Here is a 22,229-nt window from a genome sequence, read left to right as displayed (position 1 = left end):
TCAGTGTATTTTAACACAGGTGTGCAAGCTCCAGCTGTTTATGGCGATGATGAAGACATAAGGAAACCCCAACGCGTCGGCTATTTGTGAAGTATCTTGAAAAGTTAGCACAAAGCATTTGAATCTCAGCACCAATAGTGTTTTCTGAAGAACAGTTTAAGTTTTTATTTTCTATTGTTTTTTTTTTGTTTGTTTGTTTGTTTTTGTTAAACCCATGCGATTACTGTGGAAGCCTGTTTCTGTCAGGTAAAAAAAACAGTTGGTATTCTGCAATTAAAATGTCAAAATGACAAAATAAAAAGCCGAAATTGTGAAAAACTAGGTCGTTATCATGAGACTTTTTTGGGCCAAACTAATGAGAAACTTTATCTAAGTTTTCTTCAAAGTTAAACGTATGAGATAGTAATTCTGAATTATATGAATCTTTATGAATCATCCTACAGATTTTATTTTGACTCAAATACTATTACCAAGAAAATTTACAATATACTATTTGGTCAATAAGGTCAATTTTAACATGACAGGGCAAGGGCTAAGGTTAGGGTTTTACATAGATTGTAAGAGCTCATAAAAATTAGTATCAAGCAGATATAAATTATTTGACTGCAAGGCTCAGCACACGGTGCATATTTAGTTTCTGAATGATACAAATTGCAAATTTTGATACAAGCAAACAACTAACTTTTCAACCGCCAACATCACTTTGATGTCATGACATAAGATGATGCCTTTTAAAATATATATTATACAAAATATAAAACTCAACCTTTAATGATAGATTGTTCAGTTTTTCAGGCAATAGTTATATATATATATATATATATATATATATATATATATATATATATATATATATATATATATATATATATATATATATATATATATATATATATATATATATATATATATATATATATATATATATATATATATATATATCATAATACTGTTTCTTTCTATCACCATAATCTGAAAGACCTTTTGAAAATCTGTGAGCTTCAAACTTTGGTGAAGTAGAGGACAATGTCCTTCATATCAAAGAATAGAAAATGTCCTTGAACACAAGTTGACAGATGTTTTCTTTGATGGCACTTTTTTCCAAAGTCAAAGAGAAAAAAAGCACCCACCATGCTGAAGTCATTCTATTTCTTTATTTCATACTTCATGTCAAGATATCTTTTTATCATATGAAGTTATGCCTCATAACAAAAGAACGTGTTAGAAGAACAAAGAAACTTGTGGCTCACAAAATAAAGGCATTCTCTCATAATATTCTTTACAAAGTCATCTTACACACAAATGAAACGAAGAACAAAGCCTCAGTGGAAACAGCAGAGTACAATAAATCAAAGTTCCTCACTAAACATTTGACTTAAACCTAACTGTGACGGAATATGAAAGGAAAGAATGATCTGTACAAACACATACAGTTTAGCTCCTGAGATTCTCTGTGGGACTGAGATGTTGCTCAAAATCTGTACCATGGTAACGCATGCACCACATTCTTTCACCTTTTCCCGCTGGTGCAAACACTGCTACGGCCGCAGCTTTGGAGCGACCCTTGACCCTGCCATACACACCTGGTGACGTGAACAAGTGCCAAAATTAAACTGCAACTGGAATAAAGTATTAACTGCATCTTCCTGCGTATAACTGATCCAAACACCATCACCTCTCTTTCTGCTGTTTAAAAGAAAAAAAAAAAACCCTTACAATCAGAAACAGAAAACCGTGACAAAATTTAAGCTCAGAATGAAAGAAGATAGGATGTTGAGTTTGTTTTTAATCATTTCTTCTTCACAAGGACAGTTACAGACAACAACTCTCTCTTTAAGCCACTGAAAACTTTGGTGATGCAGAAATGTTTTAAAGTACCTGAACACTTCACTTTAATATTGCTTTGACAAAATATGCTGTACAATATTCACTGACGTCACGACCATTTGACATTCACACATATGAAAACCTGACAAAGAGTTGGCGAGCAAATATTTATGTGTACAGAAGAGCTGCAGAGACGACTCTCGTGAAGTGTAGTGTCAGGTTTTGTGAAGACAGAAGCTTTGTGGATGTTATTGTTACACTGTTTACACAATTACCTCCCTTCCTTTAACTTTTTACACAACAAAGGGAGAATATGGCATTATATATCTCACTTTTTAAATCTTCTCCTATATGCCTTCCTTTCAGAACTTCTCTCTCTGCAGCCAGAGATAAACTCAGATCAGTCATCAGTTTTTTTTCCCGCCCCTAGCGAATCCAAGATTGAGGGGGTTTTTTGGATGAAGACAAACACGTTTCCATCTGTTAGGGAGATCTGTTCATCCAATGGATGCATCGAGACGAGTCCTTCTGTTCTGTGCCAAAGCCAGAGTCCCAGTTGACATATCACTCAGACAGTCATCCATAATCTGTCCTTTTTTCTCTGCCAAAGAGTATGATGAAAAATCTGTTATCCTAACTTAACCCACAAATTGTTCCCTCCTTCTGCTGATTCAGTTCATCTCTTTTAAGCACAAGGATAGGCAACGCGCCCACCTCTGATGTCCTTCACCCTCCTAGTGTCCGTTGGTCTCTGGAGCCGAGGCCGGGGTGGAGGGAGTGGAGGAGCGGGAGGCGACAGATGCCTTCTCTCCACCAGGGCTGGAGATTGAAGGCACGCTGTCAGCGGCCTTGACCCCGGCCAGGCCGAGAGGAGACACTCCGGCTGCTGTAGCCGTTCTGCTCGCAGAGACCGGTTTAGGCTGAGCCTGAAGTCCTGGGCTACAGATAAGGTGATGCCTCTCCCAGTCTTTGTGCTGGCAGAAGGAGCCGCAGTAGCGTGCGGCGTTGCAGCCGCTGCAGGTCTCACTGGCTTTGCGACCACAATTCCAGCAACACTGTTGAGAAAAAGAGAGTCATTTGTGAGTACTACGGGAGTTTAAGAAAACAGTTTCTCATGCAAACCTGGAAATCATCTTGGGGAACAATAGATCTTTGAAAGTCCAAGAGAAATGGAGCAACATGATCCCACTGCCTGAGGGACAGATCTGCTTTTTAATCTGTTAATTTCTCCACTTTGTCTGGCTTCTGATTAGTGCAGAACAAAAGGCTAATAGTGAATGTTTAGAAGTTTGGAGGTTTTTCCTTTGGAAACATGTCTGTGTCACGTAGTGAGAGTGAACCAAGACTGCCAAGCAGTGTGCCAGGAAAAGAAAAGAGCAAGCTAAAAGATGCTTTTCAGCCTGGCAGAACCAAGAGAAGGCAGCAGAACCAGGTGATAATTATGTGAGGGTTAATAACACATGTGGATGTGGATAGTGATATAAAACTAATAACAGCATCTTTTAGATCTAAATTACATGTATTTCTGATCGTATTAGCTCTAAAACAACTTTCCGGTATCCTTTTATATAGTATAGTATAGTAAAAGTATATATGGTGACATCTCTAAAAGAAAGCTAAAAATATTAAGACTTATCTTATAAGAATCAAGTTCACTATAAAAAGTGCTACAGTTTTGTATACATGGAAACTACTCTTTAATAGCTTTCTCCATACAACACTGCAGCCCTGCTCACCTCACTGGAGTCCTCCTGCTCGTTGATGACACTGATTGCGTCCTCCTGAGCCTTCCTCTTCGCCTCAGCCACAGTCTTCTCCATCTTTGCCCTCTCAGCTGCGATCATCTCAAAAGCCTTCTGCTCAGCCTCTGCAACTGCTTTCTGGACCTCATCCATGGCCTGACGCTTCACCTCATTCACTGCCTCTTCTAAACATCAAGAAAAAAAAGATTTAAATCAAGTTCAGGTTGGTTTATTTTCCAATTTATCAGCAATAGCCTGTTAAAGTTTTCTCTGTGATTAAGAAGAACACTTTTATTTGTATTATCTTTACTAACTGTAAAATCGTTTTATCAATTCTAACAGTATCCTTACCAGCTTTCTTCCAAATCTCATCTGTAACGTATGCTGAGCCTGGCCGTGAGGCAAATTCGCGCTGGGAGTCTGTGGGAAAGCAGAAACAGAAGGGATTAGCACCTGCCAGGGCTTATTAAGATATTAAGATGACTAATTGTTAAAATGTCGGTTGACTTTGTGTTGACTGACAGTTAAATCGACATAATAGGTGCTCAGAGAAAGAAACAAAGGCCACAGAGGGAGGCAGCCATATCATCTTTGTCATCTCTTTCATTTGCCTTCCATGCACATAGGTCCGTGTATCTAGGCCACACGACCATCGTAATTGTTGTTTATCGGAGTCTTGGACTGATCTGAGATCTGACAGCTTCAGAAAGGAATGTGTTTGGCTTGGAGGGAATCGCAGACCAACAAGCTGTGTCAACATTCTGTCTGTTCCCTCAAATCTCTATCTCTCTCTGCATCTCATTGCATCTCTCTTTCTCTCCAGCTCTGCCACCTGGCTCATCTCCTCTTTCCCCATCTCTTATATCCTCTGTCTCACTTCCTATTTCTCTCTCTTCTTCTTCATTTACATCCTCTCCCATCGACCAAGCCTGCAAACACCCTCCCCGCCTCCATTTCCACCCCCTCTGCAGTCTTCCTCTGCCTGAGCACAAGCGAGCAGGCAGGCAGGCTACCCGGCTGGGGGCCCAGATGGTGCTCTGGTGAGTGAGCCAGCACTGGGTCTCTGAGCCTGCAGGACGGCAGGACGGCCCTTCTGTGGCCGATATGGCCGAGGCCAGTCCTGGCACCTGTCTGTGACTATGGACCAGCAGGGGGACAGCAAGGCTGGCGCTCAGAAGAGACCGTGCCAGTACACAACAGACCGGGGGACTCACTGCGGACAGACCTAGTAATACACAGTCACAGGACTGCACTACACTTCCCTTAGCAGCCACTAGGGGGAGTACAGGGGGTGAAAAAGAAGACTGGCTGTCCTGAATGATGCTCAGACTTTCCAGCTTTACTGAAGTACACTTCAGGATGTTGAATCATACGCATTTCTTCATGGTTCAGGTTTTTATAGCAACTTTAAAACTGTGGTATATATGTTTAATATCATTTCCCAAAGTCAAAACCAATAATTCCACTCTTTTGAAGAGACACTGGCAGTGTTTGTAACAGACCTGGGGCTCATGCTCATCTCCAGACAGCCATGAATAAGTGCTTTACCCTCTGGAATACTTCAACATTTTACAGTCCAATGGAATTATATGAGATATTTATATTTCCACAAACAGAGGTCAAAAGTTGTTATCCTAGTGTAGTATTATAAAACCTGATTCACAGCAAAAAACTTAAAGCTTTCAGTATTTTTACTGGTTAATTATTTTGAATAAATGGTCCTCTGAAACCAAAATATGTAATAGTGAACTCTTTTTTGTGTTGGTCTGCACATACAACCCCGTTATAATCATATTAAATGTTCAATACTAAATAGATTTTAGGAGGGAGACTTGTGCAAGGCCCTGATGCTTTTTAAAATTCAATTCAAAGGCGGATTTCTTCCATTGCCTCATGGCAGGTGGATGATATTTTATTGGTTGTACTCAAAGCAGTGTCCAGCACACAAAATGTACACTTATTACCACAAAACTGAGCTTCTTTTATGATTCACCTCTATAATCTTGTGTGACTCAAGCAAAGGTTTTAAAAAGTACTTTATTATCCTAAGTTGGGTGACATGTTCCTTTAATTGGAGGATTGTTTTTACTGAGGTGTTCATGAAGTGATCGTCGCTTACAGAGGTTAAGAAAAGGCACCAATCCTCAGTATATAAAAGTGATTGACTGTTAATAGAGGTACCCACCTGGCTCTGAAGAGTGGGGGCTGTGGGTTTTGGAGAAAGGAGCTGAGCCTGAGCCCCCTTTACGTGGATCCTCCTGCTCGCTTGAACGCCTCCTCCAGTAGTTAAGCTCCTCCCGGTCTGACTCCTGGCACCGTCTGAGGACACTCACTGACCGCCGCGTCTTCTCCACCATATCAACAATACAGTTCAACACCTACAGAGTGAGACAGGCACATACAAATTTACAAACTAGGGTCTTATGTAAATGTTTTAAAAATCTAAATCTGTTTCACTTAAAATATTACAATCCAGATCTTCAACGTGTTACACCAAGTTACAACTCTCCATGAAGCAGGAGCCCACTCAGATGAATCACACTTTACATTCTTTCTATATCACATCCATTAGCAGTGCGGGTGTCTGTCTGCAGCCTTACATGGTCCAGATGCCTCCATTCATCAGCCCACTCTCGGTCTGTCAGTCTGTGGTCTACCGGCTCCTCGCGGTATCCTCCGTTAGTGCCTGATTAAAACACACACAAGACAGACCGCAGGCCAGTGTGATTAACATTCTTCTTTACATGAGACAAGCCACAAGTGACGTTAAGTGAGTGAAAGGTGTGTGAAATTCTGTTAAAACTCCTGATCTTTACATAAAACCTTGGGATACTGTAGTTTATGTTTCATCATTACATACTGTAAAAGTTTCCCTCACATTCCCTCCATCTCAACCTTCCCTTCTTACACGCTGAATTTAAAGTGACAGAAATGAAGTCAAGTAGACGAGAAAGCAGGAATACAAAAATCTTCACGGATTTAATGATTGTGAAAGGTGGGGTGAGAGAGAAAAGGAGAAGGCTCGTGATGTGAACCAGATTTCCAGCAGCCCCAGTCTGCACACATCTGGAAGTCAGCTGTCAACCACACACTCAAACACACACACACACACTTCTCCCTTTGCACCTCCCCTCCTGGAGCTCACAGCATTCCAGTAGGGAGACACTCAGGCTGAGTGGAGTGGCTCCACTTCTAAACACAACCAGCCGTTCTGACACTCACTGTGGACCATTATAGTCATTAACACACACACACACACACACACACTCACACACATACAAACACACGCACACAAATTAACTAAAATTCAAGCTTTCTGATACCAATTAGGTCATTGCTTAACATCATGACTTCAGCAGTATCTGTACGTGTAACGGTTTTAATCATTTGTGGAGCCCAAAAGAAGTTTATTCACGTACACGTACACGTACACGTACACGTACACGCACACACTCACACACACACTGACTACAAAGAAGCAGCAAACCACAGTCTCTTAAAATTGAGTAACAAACAGCCAACAAGAGGCCACATGCACACTGGGCCTGCTAAGGAGAATAATGACTCCCTCATGCATGCACACACATACACTTGACACACACACGTACACACACACACACACACACACACACACACACACACACATACTCACTAGCCTTCCCCTCGACCTCTTCCCTACTCCTGGTTCTCATCAGTGTTCATCAGTTCAAAGCCACGAGTGTACGTGTGTATGTGTGTGTAAGTGTGTAGACTGATGTGTTTATGTGTGTGTGTGTGCTTGTGAGTTAAGTGGCGGCAGGCGGGCGGGAGGCTGTCAGACAAGGGACTAAGGCCTCGTAAACACAGCACCTCTACCATGAACATATCAAGGTGTGTTTCTGTGCATGTGTGTGTGTGTGTCTGTGAGCTACTGCTGTTTCCACTGTGTGCTGACAAGCAGGGGAGATATACACCAGAGTAGATCCAACGCTGCCTGCCTGGACAGTATGGCTCTGTTTATACACACACACAGACACACACACACATGAACACACAGACTCCAGAGATATACGAGGACGGCTACACAAACACACAGACCACCCGTTATCAGAATATAGGTGTGTGTCTGTTTTCATGCGAGTGGGTTGATTTCTGTCATGAATCAGCCTCTTGAGATACATTTCCACTGCGAGGAATTTTCCCAGGATTTGGGAACTTTTGGAAGAAATCAGTGTTTACACCCCAGGGGACTTCAGAGCTTTCTCAACAAACCAGGGCTTTAAAGTTATGATATCAAACATTTCTGATTGGTTGCAGAGAATTTAATTTAAAAACTGAATTTTGTTTTGCAAAACAAATGTGTGGATTTAATTTTCTAATTTTTGGATGTCTCAAGACAGGCATGTCCAAAGTCAGGCCCAGAGTCCATTTTTAAATGACCCCCAGTTTTAATCTTACAGTGTATTAGTTATGGCACTGAATTATTCATGTCCTTAATTATGTGTACATTAACGCTTTATGTCAATTGCACAAACAAAACTACTTTTGGACTGTGCATGAGCTGCTTGTATAAAGCTAAATCTCTACATTGTGCAGAAACTCAACAACTACTACAGCTGACATGAAGAAACAACAGTAGACACATGATCGAAAATATAAAATGGTGCAGAAAAGGAGAAAAACTGCTGTGTAAAATCACTGCAGAATCCAGGATAAGAAATATTTGGGTCTAAAAAAATTTCAGGTGAAAAAAAATGTTAAAAATCGTGGGGACAAACAACTATTCAGAAATCCAGATCCTGATCCTGACATTAAAAGAAATTCTGACATATTTTCCTCATATCGCACCCTGGTGGAGAACATTTTCCTTGGGAAGAAACAGAGTTTTCTGATGTTTATGCAGCACGTAACTCTGCAAAAAACTGACTACTTGTCATCTTGTATTAAGAGACAATTAAGGGACAGGTGAGGTTAGCAAGTAAATTGAAAAAATGGATTTCAAAACTGAAAGTATCAGGTTCTTTGAATGACCAAGACTGGAAGTTCCTGTGATAAAAACAACTCTAGTTCAAGTTTTTGCTGTTTGCAGTAACATTATTTCTTGAACTATTCAACAAAACATGATTTCAAAACTGGTTTATGTCTGCAAAGATGTTTAGAAACCTACAATTATCAATTATCACTGCCACAGACTGAGAAGGAAATGACTCAGACTGATGTTCTCATCACTAAAAGTTTGGAAGTTGCATGTGAAATGTCAGCAGCTATTAGCTCTCAGATGGAAAAGTGCCTTCAGAAAAAATATCTGTGTGGTGAAAACTTTGATTGACATACCAGGGAGTCTGGGCCTGTCTTTGAGCTCTCGGATCTCCAACATGCGTTGGCTGTGTTCGCGGTGGAGGATGTGCGGTGCTGCGATGTCATCCAGGGCGTAGTGCTGCAGCGGCGGAGGAGTCGGGTGAAGCTGGGTGTTGAGGGGCAGCGGGTGGGCAGGGCTGTGTCGAGGAGCAGGGCTGATGGTGCAGATCCGTTTGGCGGCTGGCTCCAAGGCGACTGGTGGACGTTCGTGGAAGCCATTCTCTTTACTTCTGCAGCAGGATGGAGGAATGTTTGGTTATAAAGTGAGCAGAAAGACACATGAAGGCTGGGTGCTTCTGAAGCTTATATTCACATCTTACCTGCTGGGGCTGTGTCTTTTGGTACCAACTTCAGGAGGCTCCATCAGCAGCTCAGAGGAGTCTGGAGAGGAGGCTAAGGTGGTGCTGAGCAGGAGGTGTTCATGCTGGGACAGGTACTGGGCTGGGGTCTGCTTGGCTGCTCGTGCACAGTGGAGAAGCTCCCTCTGCAGCAGGGGAAGGTTTGCCTGGCAGGGAAGAAAAACACAAGAATGGTTTATTTCTAATGAGCAAAAAGAATCTGAAGACTAAGAAAGAAAAGATGTTACAAAACGCAGCTTTGCAAACAAGAAGAAATGAACCCGTTAACACTCTAAACATGGTGTACATCTGCCTTCTTCAGTAGCCTCTTTGCTGAAATTACAGGCATTTAAAGTGGGGGCACTGACTCCTTCAGGTCTGGCTGTAAGGCTCAATTTGGCTCCTCGCGTCGTTCTGCGGCTGCCTCCATGTTTGCTGTGGTGTCTCCAGCTCAAATAAAACCGGCTGAGTTCTCTACACTGCTGCTGAAGTTGGTCACTAACCACTTGCATACACCACAAGCACAATACCCTGTTATGGAAACTTATAAACTAAAAACATTTCCAAACAAGTGATACACAGACTCCACTGCTCATCGAGCTGTGGTCTGCCTCTCTTTTTTTAATATTCATCCACGACTGTCTCCGTCGTATCTTTCCATCTCGCTTTTGTTCCCTTCATTTCCCTAATGAGGAACAGACTCTGGTGTGTTTGCAATTACAGCACTTCCTCGCTTCTTCTTCCAGAGGGACCGACCAAACAACCATACCGTTCTCATTTTGTGGCCTCCTTCTAAGCGCTTTAAACAATCACGTAGGAGATCCTTTCTCTTGGATTCTGAACTTTTTATGCCTTGAGAAAACTTTTCAATACTTACTGCATCTCTTCAGCTTCCAATAATATTGTTTGATTTTTAACAGATATTGTGTTTGGATTGTTTTATGGTCTGCTCTGTGCTCTCTTTTGCCCATCTTCTATGCTCTTCTGTGTCCCCTCTTCCCCTGGGGCCCAGCTCGTGAACACATGTGCTGTGTTTCACTTGAGCTCCCTGGGGTTCAGCAGGGCGGACGCTAGATTGGCGGCGCCTTGGCAGCTGAATGCTCTTTTTAAACGGGACAGCGGCTCCATATGGCGCGCTGGAGCCCATAAAGAGGGAAGGGAACGCTTTACAGGCATGTTTCACACTTCCGAGTTCCCACTTCTTCCCTCTCTACTCCTCACCCAGCTTTCTCTCCCTTTTCCACTTCCTCACCCTCTGACTTCTTCCCATCTGTCTTTCTCTTTCTCTTCTCTTTTTCAAAGTTGGAATCAAGTTTTGTGTACCCCACCCCCTCGTAATAAATTGCTCGAAGGAGGGGAACAGAGGTTTCTTGTCTCAGCACTCTTAAGACAGACAGATGGAGGGGCTCCAAAGGTGAGTAAGAGGTAAGCTTGGAAAAAGAGTCAAAGATTTTGACTTGCTTGAAGTTAAAGCAGCACCACGACTGAAGATTTATTGGCTGCTTTACTGAGAGGAGCTCCTAAAAAGTATACTGCTGCTGACTTCCCTGGTTACAAAGGAGCTCAGGAGGCTGTTTACCACACACACACACTCATCTGTTGCTTGTCAAGTCAACACGCAAATCTTGATAGTTCCTTTGAAGTGCAGAGAGGTACTTTATTCGATTAGAAAACCTACACAGATCCCTATTTATAGAAAACAGCAGTGTGTCCTGGAAACACTGTAATAAAGTTCAATTAAACTATTACTTTTCCAGCATGACTCATAAGCTGTAATGTGATTGCCTGTAGATTATTCAGGGTTATGTTAGAGCCAAGGACCTTCTCTTTATCGCCTGTTATTATGTGATTAATAATGCAGCAGGGTGGAAAATCTCAGCCAAGAGACGTGAGGATGATGCGTTAAGCAGGGCGAGATGATTCCAGCAGAAAAAGGGCTGAGAGTATTTGATTTAAACCTCAACGAAGAAGGCGAAAATAAATACTACCCTCAGGAAAAAAAGGAAGAAATTGAACAGAACACTGAAAAGTTTAAAGGAGGCTTGTTTACCTTAAGAAAAGGAATAACAAAAGGTCTTAAGGGGAAGTTAGTCGCCTCCTGAAGCCGTGAATGAAACTCCTCAATGGTGACTGTTGAATTCTGGCAACGGGAAAAACAAGGAAATCTGTTGGTGCATCATGAAAAGATTAGGACGCATTTTTTTGCAAAAGAGATTTTAAGAGCTTACCACAAGGGCAAGAACCAGGCTTCGAACACTGTCTCCGATCTCTGGGGAGATGTCATTCCCAAACTGCTGCAACGTGGTCAGGAAGCGTTTCAGCTTGCTCAGCTGGCGAGCCCCACAGGTGGCTGGCAGCTGCTGGTTTGCCAGCGATGACGAAGAGGAAGAAGACGGTCCGTTGCTGTAGCGCTGCGGTGGAGATGGCACTGCGTTCAGGGTTGGTGGGGAATGATGATTCCCATTTGTTACTGCAGAAGATAAAAGAAAGAGGTGAAATTAAGATAATTATTCCCTTATAGTAGATTCAAGATCATCAAGTGCAGATGTTTGTTTTGCGCGATTAAGATATCCAGATTTAATTAATTTAAAAAAGCATTCAAGCTGACAAAAGTCCAATTGGATCCACACACAAGCTACAAATTTAAGTTTTAAACAGACAAACAAAAGTGAAAAAGGATTTAAGAAAGATCCTTACATGCTGTGGTGGAGAAGGAGGCCGGGCGAGGGCCGCTTGGGTTGACAGAAGGCAGGGGAGGCATAGTGGAGCTGGAGCTGCTGCTGGGGGCTGATCTGGAATGAGTCTTAGCATCCACAGGAGAACCGGGCATGGCAGGGGTCTTCTTCTCTCTACTGTCTGAAAATAAATAAGAAAGGAGAGGTCATCTCAGGGTCAAGGAGCTAAGTGTTTTTTAAAAATTAAGCCCAGGTGTTAATGTTCGTAATAAAATGTGTAGTCTAGCTTTTCACCTTGTTTTGTTGTATCAATATGAGATCAACAGCCAACACTCTAATGTACAAAATTACTGATACGAACCAAGCTTTTCAACCTTGGTAAGTGTCCACATGTCATATAAACAAGCAAATAATAAGACCACATTCCTTTCTGCTATCACTTCAGTGGTTTAATTCAGTGCAAAAACTTTCCTTCTATGGCCACAAAAGAAAACAAAAATGCCCACCCCCAACCCACAACACGTACTGTCTGGGCATCAACCACCCTGCAACCCCCCATCAAAGAGCCAGATGTCTAAAGTTTAGCCCCTTTCTCCCAAACTATTCAGATCAATAACAGAAGAAATGCTGAAGAAGCCCATTGTGTAGGAGAAGAATGCCCCCTCATTGAGCTCCCCAGCAAATGGGGAGGGGGGCTGAAGAAAGAGGGACTGAGTGGGAAAGGGACGAGGTTATTTCACGCTTTACTAACAAGATCGGCAATCTTTTGAATGTTAAACGCATCTTCTCAATATGCTATAGCCTCTGAATAAGACCACCAGATAAGGGGTATGGAGAGGTTGAAATAGGGGGTGTGGCAGCGGGGTAATGTGGGATCAGACGCCGTCATTGTCTTCACCAAGGCCAGGACCCATCTCCATTTAGAGTGGATCAGACCTTTCTAACTGCTTCAAGAATTGACGATTAATAGACAAGCATGGTCCCACAGGTCATGGGTCAGCAGAGAGCAGCTTTTTAAATGTGGATTCATGGTTTTAGGGCTTTGGCTTCAATGGCACCCTTTATATCTTTTCCACAGCTATGAACTCTGCATGGCCTTGAGCTGCGGGGTTCCAGTTTATAAAGGCTTTAAGTTGGAAGGCTTAAGCCGTCAGCTGGTAACTAAAGAGAACTTAGAGGGAGGAATTCAGCATATTCACACAGCAGCCTTCTTCAGTTGTTACACTCAGGGATGGAACCTCAAATCTTGTTATAATGATACACTGCTGTCTTCATGGTTGCAAATCATAGAAAAGGATCATATAATTCTGTTTTTCAGTTCATGGCTCAAAGACAGAAAGACAAATGCATTAACTATACTTAAGAAAACAGCTAAGATAAGTTCACTTTCAGCTTCTTTTGACTACTAGCATTCATACTAGAAATGTTGGTTTGAAGAGCAGAAACTAAAGTTTGACCATTCTATAATTATGAAAAATCAAATTAAATATTTTAGCCTTTAAGTGTATCAACTGTCAATATTACACTTTAAAGTTAGCTAGTGAGAAAATGCTAATTTATCATCCAACAAAGTTGTAATACAAGCTGGCAAAAGATTAATTACTAATCAACTACAAAGCTCTATTAATAGCATTATTACGCGTTAAATGTTGATGCATCACCAACAACTGCAACATTAGCTGATTACAGGTCAAATACTAACATAACATTTTGGCTAACACCACAATGCTTCTATCAGACGATTAAAGGGGAACCGTAAGTCATGAAGTGCTGAAAATTAGCTGATTACAGGTCAAATGCTTTTTATCTTACTGTAGAAAGCTGTAATATTAGCTAGTCTGAAGCTAAAATCTTGTGTATCTTGTTGGTTAACACTACAGAGCACTAATACTAGCATTCTTAGAGGAATCGAATGCTGTTGTAGCACCAACAACTGCTGTATTAGCAAACAAGGGGTTAAAAGCTTTCATATTCCCTAGCACAACAAAGCTGCTAAGCTGATTTGAGGGCAAATGCTTGGCATGCAATGGTAAAAACTAGCTAGTTAGATGTAAAATGCTAATTATGATACTCTATCAAAGTGGTTTGTTAGCTCTAAGTGTTTCAGTCTTTAAGTTAGCTGCGAATTAGCAGGGGCTAAACAGTTTACATTCCTGTTCAGCAACAGAAAAAAGGCTTGATTTTGTTCATGCTCTTGTCAGTAGCCAGGTGGTGACAAAAAATGTGTGGAACTTATACAGTAGGACATTAAGCTAGCAGAAGTTATCAGAGGTCAGAGGTTGTGTGTGCGTTGTGAATAACAACTTTACAGGAAGTAGAAAAAGCTTTCCAGACTTCTTGAACACACCAAAATACAGAAAACTCTATAAAAAGTTTAGAGTCATACTTTATGAATAATTTGTTGGTCCTGTTTGTCTTCTGAAGACTGGGACTTTGTCAATTCACCCTATGAAACTCATCTGTCATGTCTGCAACTCATTAAGCAGCTTTGACTGGTCTTCCTCCTGTTCTGCAGTCCTCTCCATCCCTCTCCTCATTTTCATTCATTCTTCCTCAGCTGTGTGGCCTGCCTGCCATCTCTCCACCTGTTCCCCAACACAGGGGGCAGGAAGGAGGGATCTAAGCAGACATTTGGACTGTCATACCCACCATACACACAGCCTGCCAGAGCACCACAGGAGCAGCCTGCAGCTTGCACACACACAGACACACCGGTTCCAAAGCTTTGCACACTCCAACCGTATGGCCAGGAAATTAGACTGACATCTCAATAACAGAATCAGCGTGGCATATGGCCTTAATGTCAACACTGTTACCATGTAAACAAGTTTATACAGCCAAGAGCTGGGATTTAGGCATTCAGAGTGGGCTATACAGTAGTGTTGCATGGAAATGTATTCACCAGTACTTGTTAACACATTATCAACAGTTCTCCACTGGCAGCGAGCTGTAGTCTGGAGTCCAAATTGACTGTCATGCTTGTGAAGCTTTTGCAACGCCTATTGTGTTTGACTGACAGCTCCACGCGAGGCCAAAATATGTTCTACACAAGTCTCTTTTTTTTACATTACATTGCAGCATAAAGCCAAGAAATTAGGTTGCAGCTGTGCTCATGCAACCTAAAGGAGAGGCTGTGTCTTTCGTTAGCTGTGCCAGAGTTAACATCCAAAACAGGAGACACCAGGTGTGTGTGCATGTAGTGCTGACAGCCTACAGAGAATTGCCTCTGCTTGTCAATTAGACAGCGAACATAGCTGGATGACTTCATCTGGCTTGCAAGCACCTGAGTCCACCATATATAGTCACAGGGGAGGCAGCTGTCACTGCGGCTGCAAAACACACACACACACACACACACACACACACACACACACACACACACACACACACACACACACACACACAGAGAGAGCATACAAAGTGGTCTGATGTTAACTCAGGTGAATATTGGCTTAGAGGAGGATGTGGGCTGTTTGTCTGGTCTAAATGCCACCTGTCATCAATGCTCTAATGGAAAAAAAGGAAGGCACACAAAGCTCCCGAACACATGTCAACAGGATTAAATGGAAATGTCCTGATGCATACAAAAACACAAGCAAACTGACACATGCGCACCCCTGTAAATACTAAATAAACTACAGAAGAAAAAAGCTTCATCTACACTTAGCACGTAGTTTAAAAGTAAAAGTAAGAATGAATTTTGCTGATACCATTCTCTGTCCTTCTCTCAATTCTTCCTCTAACGCTTGATTCACATAAGTTGTATAGTCTGGTAATTTACTGGAGCTCATTTATTTTCTTTCTACAACTGCTGTCATTGAGGGGACAGGAGTAATGTGCATCTGCGGTGACGGCTGTTGTTGCCAGCCAGGTGTTCCTTGTTTGTTCAGCTTCAGGTGACGCTCGTCTGCATTAAAACATTCAATCAGCTTTAATTGCCTCTCTGGCTCTGCAGGTCCTGATTCAGAATGAAGGAGGGGAAGAAAGAGAGAAAAAAGGAGGATAGACCTTTTCCACTTGGCTGATGCTCTGACTGACAATAATCTATCAAATAATGAAATTATTATTGACGACACAAATAAAGCTCAGAGAACATTCAGGAGGATGGGTAACCTACTTTGAGGCACCACACTTTAACCACGCATGACTTGACATGTAAATAAATGTGCTAAGTGTTAAAGCTTATTGAGTTCATGTTTAAACTCAGAGGTTAAAACTCTGGCAGCTGTGAGGCATGTGTGTGCAAGTGTGTGTGATGGTGATGTTGGACATGTCGGTGTAGGTGTGTGTGTATGTGCACTCTTGCCTTTCTGCTATCTCTGTCTTGTTGTAGATGAGGTGAGAGAAGATGCAAGGCAGACCTGACTAACCTATCAGCTAGCAAAAAGACAAATGAGTGTGTGTAATGTTACAACTATGTGGTTTCAGAGTAAAGACATGCATCAATACATCATTTAGCAAGCTCAGTTTATAAAGGATAAAGAAAGAAAAAGCAAAACAAAGGATAGCGTGATTAATAGCGTGATAAAAAGGTAACAACGTAAGCTAGCTTTTTAGTGCTTTAATGATTGTTTTTTTATTTTGAGGTATTTCAAGGAAACCTGGATGTTTTGTTGATTAGCTAATGCTCTGTAGCTTTCCAACCTAAATCTGTAAACATAACACCTCAGAAGTAAACACCCTCTATTTTCCATTGCTAAATAAATCCATGGCTGTTTAGCTGCTAGCATAATAAATAAAAAGCTAAAACATACATATTAAAAAGAACATGAAAATTTCTTTTAACTTGCATGCTCTCCTTTAGTCCAGTTCCTCCTATTTGTGGTAGAATGTAGTAGAAAAAAAGTTTTTTTTAAATTATGAGTGGGGATGTGTAGGGTCAACCGAATGTTATTTTCTTCTATGCTAATTGGTACCAGAAAATTCTAGCAGACTATACACATTCAGGATGGTTTACTTTCAGTGAGCCTGAAACATGTCAAATGTTGTGACTTAGCAGTGGTGCACCAACCTGCCACTAGCCGGGCCAGTAGCTTGATGGCTACTGCCATAATCCTGCACGGCTATTTTACTATATGTAAATAGGCACAGAGCGCAGGCCTCTTGTAGTATAGTCCTAACAACAAAAGAGGAATCTATGCTTTCAAGAACTGACATTAAGTGCATATAAACCTGCAAGGAGGACCAAAGGCAGGTTGTGCTAGTGCTGCTAGCATTAGCTAAGCTCAACACGCTGACTCATTTACTCCTAGACTCTGAGATCCAGTGGTATGCTGAATTAAACTGTTCAATTTTAACTGCTCTCAAGGTGTTTTCTTAACACAAGGCTGGAAGTTACGTAGGATTTTAAATATCAACTGGTGAATTAGTTTCTTCCAAAAATCCTCCACAAGTAGGGCACATAATACAATTTGCACCAAACAGGTGTCCAAAAGTGATGATATATAATCCTTATCCCCCATATGCATTGAATGCTGAATGATGATTTTGAACAGGGAAAAAATTCCTGGATTTGAAAATATCTGGAAGGCGTCAAAGAATAGTTAACATAAAACTGCTCAACATGTGTCTTATGGGAGTTTTTTTTTTTTTAAATCTCACAGTGCAAAGATGAAACATTAAGGGTTTTCTTTCAGCTGAAGGCTAAAAAAGGACAAGCTAATAGCTCCCTTAGCCCCAATGCAACTGATGGGCACTCCTTCCTCCTCCTCCTCCTCCTCCTCCTCCTCCTCCTGTACCATATGGATCTAATCGGCCAAGAGCTGGCCAGCTGGGACCTCCAACAGTCACCTGTGAGGGAGGAAGAGGAGGGGTGCAGAAGGGACTGCTGGAGCCTCCTCAGCTAAGCCAAGGCAGTCCCCTCCTCCACCTCCAAACACACATTTCTGCCTTCCCTCCGATGAGAGGAGGGGAGGGAGGAGGAGATGGAGGAGGAGGAGGGGGAGGGGGAAGAGGCACGAGGCGGCTGAATGCAAGCGAGTGGACTTAAATGCCGAGGAGACAAAGGCTGCACCTGGTCCCCGTCCGTCCACGCACACCGCCACAATACAGCACACATCTGTTCCTCTATCCTGAGCTCCCTTCTGACCTCCACCCACTCTCAAACACACACAAACACACACACACTGCAAAGAAAGGACAAGCACCAACACTCACACTGCTACATCCACTTATACAGTGGATAATTCAGCAGTGCGTGGTCTCTCTCTGTGCCGATGTGTTGTTATAACCTCATAGTTAAACAACAGGTTCAAGGGCTATTTTAGATCTTTTGTTTCAGTGTGTGTGTGTGTGTGTGTGTGTGTGTGTGTGTGTGTGTGTGTGTGTGTGTGTGTGTGTGTGTGTGGTATCACCTTTCTGAAAATTAAAAAGACACCCTCCCTTTTGCTCATTTCAATCAACTTCATTTATATTATTGCTCTCTTGGGACCCATGCCCCCTAAACTGTTGCCTCTTTACAGCTGCCACACTCCAACGGAGGAAGAAATGAGATACTTTTTACAACACACTTCACGGTGCTGTGCTATAAATCTGACAAAGACACAAATGTTTCTGTATAATGTTTGCTTTCAAAATAAATCTACATCTTAATTCTTTAAAATTAAAGTTACAAACTGAGTGCAAAAGTGAGCTGCTAAATCGACAGGAATAAGGAATTAGTTGCCAAATTTGAGGCGCCAGAGGTAAAGAAGGAGCAGTACCTCCAAGGAGAGGATGGGAGGAAGGGAATAACAAGGATAGAAAATACTGTTTTCATTTGAAAGACAAGTCAAGTTGTCAGACTCTGAGCCAGGCTGTTTTTCTTGGCTCTCATTACCACCTTCCAGCCCTGTAGACTACATATTTGGATAAAACCCAATGTCAACACTCTGCTCCTCGTGCTGCAGGGGAGGGGAGGTGGTGGGGTTTGACAGTAAGTGGGGAAAAAGGAGAGAAGGATATGTTCAAAGCCAGGAGTAAGACAGAGGGACACCTATGGAGAAAGACAGATTATGTATTTGGAGGTAAAGGACTTTCAAAATGAGACAAACTGATGAATTAGTCACATTTCTGTTTCAACCCCTCACGCAGCTCAATGATTACAATAACACTGCTGTGATCCAGCATGCCACAGGCTGAAAGAAAATTTACCCAGGGATGGAAATGTACTTAGTGGCAGAGCAAAACGAAATAGGGGACTGCAGAGCAGGCAGGCAGACAGACGTCGTCCATAAAAAGTAAGAATGAGCAGTAAAAAAGCGGCGCAGTGATGTGATGCTGGGAGCAGAGGAGGGAGGGGAGGTTTGGCGGGGATCTGATGGCGAAAGCGGACAGTGTCCACGTGTACATGAGGTCAGACTGAGGGGAATAAAGTGAGATAATTGTCTTAAAAAAAAAAAATCAGAAAAACATCTTTGATTGTTTTATGTTGCTGCAGATTTGAGAGTTGAGAATGAATCTGTACCAACTGTTTCTGCTTTTATGACCATCAGTAATGATTCACAGATAGAGGAATATCTGTGTTACAATTTATTTGTTGAACATGAGTTTGCACTCAGGCTCCGTTACAGGCTGCATTGTCTGTGGGTCAAACTGTTCGTCATTGCACAAACTTTATTAAACACAGACACAAGTGCCTGCGTCACACACAGCTGGGCCACGATGGATGAAGCCGGCAGTGGATGTGTGCCATCATATGTGTGTGCTGCATGGCCCCATTTACCAGGTGTTACATTTGTCATCAACAGAGCAGAGCGAGCACACTTATCCCTGAAGTAACACACACACTGACACGCTCACACCTGTGAAATGGCATGCCTGAGGCTCACACACACAACAACACACCCACATAAAAAGCAACTGTGACATAACGCGGACAGTTCAGACCTGTCAATCATGACCTCGAGCCACAACACACATGGACTCAGAGATCACACATGGACTCTCAAACACCAGCTTCCTTTCTCCCAGGCCAGTAGATTATCTGCCTATCTGGTTACAACCCTTCTCACCTCTCCGTAGCAAATTGGTTAGTCTGCCCATCAATCATCACGAGCCTACTGAGGCTTTAAACGCAACACCGCAAAGTGAAAACTCTCAGATGTACCATTATGAGAAAAGAAAGCATTCAAAGTGAGTTTGCAGTTTCTCTGCAAGGTCATACTTGGGGCATAACGCTCATGTACTGCCAGTCAGACTTATAAATCTCCTCTTTCACAAAGAAGGATCACAAAAAGATCATCATGTGTGTCTGAACGAATATGGATCTACTGGATGGCTCTCATACATTACAAACCAGACAATCCTCTTAACCCACAGCCAGACAACAAGACTGTTTCCCCTCAGCTCTCTACTCGTCATATATACACAGACACACTCTGAACTTGCGGGTTAACGTAGTCCATAAAACATAATGTGAACCCTGGACATGAGAAAACAAAGCACACATGAGGACCAGCCTGTTTCAGACCAGGTGTCAGGGGCCTGAACAGCCAAATGGCCTGGGATCCGAGCCAACCAGATGTTGCTATCAACATGAGCCATGCTGAAGATATTTACACAGCCTCTTTTGACCCGGACTGAGAGAGCCGATGTTTTGTTTCATGTCAGGAGCTTTACTTTTACAATCTCAGGCACTTTGCCATCATAGACCATGAGTAGAGTGGAAAGGCAGACATAAGGTTGGCACATCTTGCATTTCAATCGCATATCTCTGTTTTATGTGGCTTATATATATTACATTGTACAAAAAACTGGATGCTGCAAACTTGAGTGCATGAAAAATTTCTCCAAGGGGATGATAAACTTTATAAGTTCAAGGAAAAAGGAGAATGCCAAAAATATACATGTTTATTTTATTGTTTTACTTATTTATTTATTGATTTATTTAAAGGGACAGTCCATACTCATGCACGTTTCAGCACATCATTCATGTAAATATGCCAGAGCTTGGCATAATCTTGCAAATTTTGCTTTTTATCTTTCCAATATGACACAATCAGTTGTGTTTAATCCATTTGTATCATAATGTATCATAAAGTTTTGTTTTGTATTGTTTGTAACCAGTCATGTTGCTATACTGTATTTTGTAATGTTGTACTGTACTTTGCTGTGTCGTATCATATCATATAGTATCATGTCATTTGTTGTACTGTTCTGTGTTGCATAGCAACATATCATCTCATGTTGTAATCGTTCGCATCATTCTTTGTAGTTTAGTATCGTATGATGTTATGCTGTATTGTTCGTATCCTGACAAGTTGTGTTGCTATCTCAATGCACCGCGTTATATTTTACTGTATCATGTTAGTATTACATGATGTCGTATCATGTTGTGCCGTATCCTACGTCATGCCATATTTAATGCCTTGTAATTCACATTTTCTTGTGTAGTACTGTATTACATCATACTGTGATTTATCTTTTCATTGCATTGTATGGTATGGCATCACGTGGTATCATATGGTTCAGAATAAAGCTATGAAAAATGCAATGAATAGTTGTACAACTTGTTTAACAGATTTTTCCTTTCAGAACTGAGGGAAATTTATTCAAGGTAATCTCTGTTGTACCCATGCTTCTGATCACATTTGTAACTCTTTGAAAAAAAACTCTCAAAAACTGCACACGTTTCTCACCGTATTGCTGAAAACAAAGACATTATCCTCTCCCTAAACACAGTCTGCACAGATGACTAATCTGACGCCCTCTGGTTTTCTGGGATGCAGTGAATCAAAGCTGAGCTGTAGGTACGGTCCAGAGAGTCCACAAACAGAGCTGTTGGTAAGCTCAGCCCCAGCTGTAAAGAAGACCTCAGCTCCACAGCCGCTGAGAGAGACAGATAAGTAAAACAAAGAGGCCAGCTGTGCTCAAAACAATGAGGGGAATGAGACGCAGATAGCTGTGGAGGATCAGTGTTTGTGGGTGGGAGCGTGTGTGACGAGTGTTATTGTGTATGGGTTTGAGTGAACATATGTTTAAGAACACAGTGTTTCTTTTATAAGTCTTGAAAACAGTTGTTCTTGAAAGTGTCAGCGTGGGTGTGTGGGTAGTAAAAGTTTTAAGTCAAAGAAAAACCAACGTTAAGAAGCTGACACAGTTTTTTCTTTTTTAGAGGAGATACAACTCTGTCTCTGAAGAAAGAGAGAATAATGACTATGACAGACAGTTTATTCAGAAAGGCAGCACCACCCATTTCTTGTCCACCCACGAACCCGGGAACTCAAGTTAATGCTGTTCCACTTTGCTGGTTCATGTCCTTTTGAGGATCATGGCTGCTTTTTGGGTTTATGCTTGAAAAGTAGGAACATTTCAAGATGCTAAGGAATGAC

The 22,229-nt window shown here is 41.9% G+C and overlaps 1 protein-coding gene across 4 annotated transcripts in view; it reads right to left on the bottom strand.

The window, feature by feature from the left end:
• Window positions 1–1,189: 1,189 nt before the first annotated feature.
• The window catches only part of cbfa2t2 (CBFA2/RUNX1 partner transcriptional co-repressor 2), a 60,069-nt gene continuing 39,029 nt past the window's right edge, over window positions 1,190–22,229 (bottom strand). For 2 of the 4 annotated variants that reach the window (XM_074666484.1, XM_074666476.1), the window contains exons 2-11: window positions 11,942–12,100; window positions 11,473–11,714; window positions 11,295–11,384; window positions 9,227–9,411; window positions 8,883–9,136; window positions 6,170–6,255; window positions 5,755–5,947; window positions 3,921–3,989; window positions 3,564–3,754; window positions 1,190–2,882 (exon numbers count right to left, since the gene is read on the bottom strand). In XM_074666484.1, the coding sequence (XP_074522585.1) occupies window positions 2,562–2,882; window positions 3,564–3,754; window positions 3,921–3,989; window positions 5,755–5,947; window positions 6,170–6,255; window positions 8,883–9,136; window positions 9,227–9,411; window positions 11,295–11,384; window positions 11,473–11,714; window positions 11,942–12,100 (1,790 nt within the window). In that variant the 3' untranslated portion in view covers window positions 1,190–2,561. The remainder of the gene's footprint in view (window positions 2,883–3,563; window positions 3,755–3,920; window positions 3,990–5,754; window positions 5,948–6,169; window positions 6,256–8,882; window positions 9,137–9,226; window positions 9,412–11,294; window positions 11,385–11,472; window positions 11,715–11,941; window positions 12,101–22,229) is intronic. The other 2 variants (XM_074666500.1, XM_074666492.1) reach the window with 2 other exon arrangements.

Source organism: Halichoeres trimaculatus, unplaced genomic scaffold, assembly GCF_033239565.1.
Source record: "Halichoeres trimaculatus isolate MK-OKI-2021-1 unplaced genomic scaffold, fHalTri1.1 fHalTri1_scaffold_1, whole genome shotgun sequence".
NCBI classification, from domain to species: domain Eukaryota; kingdom Metazoa; phylum Chordata; class Actinopteri; order Labriformes; family Labridae; genus Halichoeres; species Halichoeres trimaculatus.
Note: the sequence above shows the minus strand (reverse complement) of the source record. Positions and strands in the feature narration are given on the sequence as shown.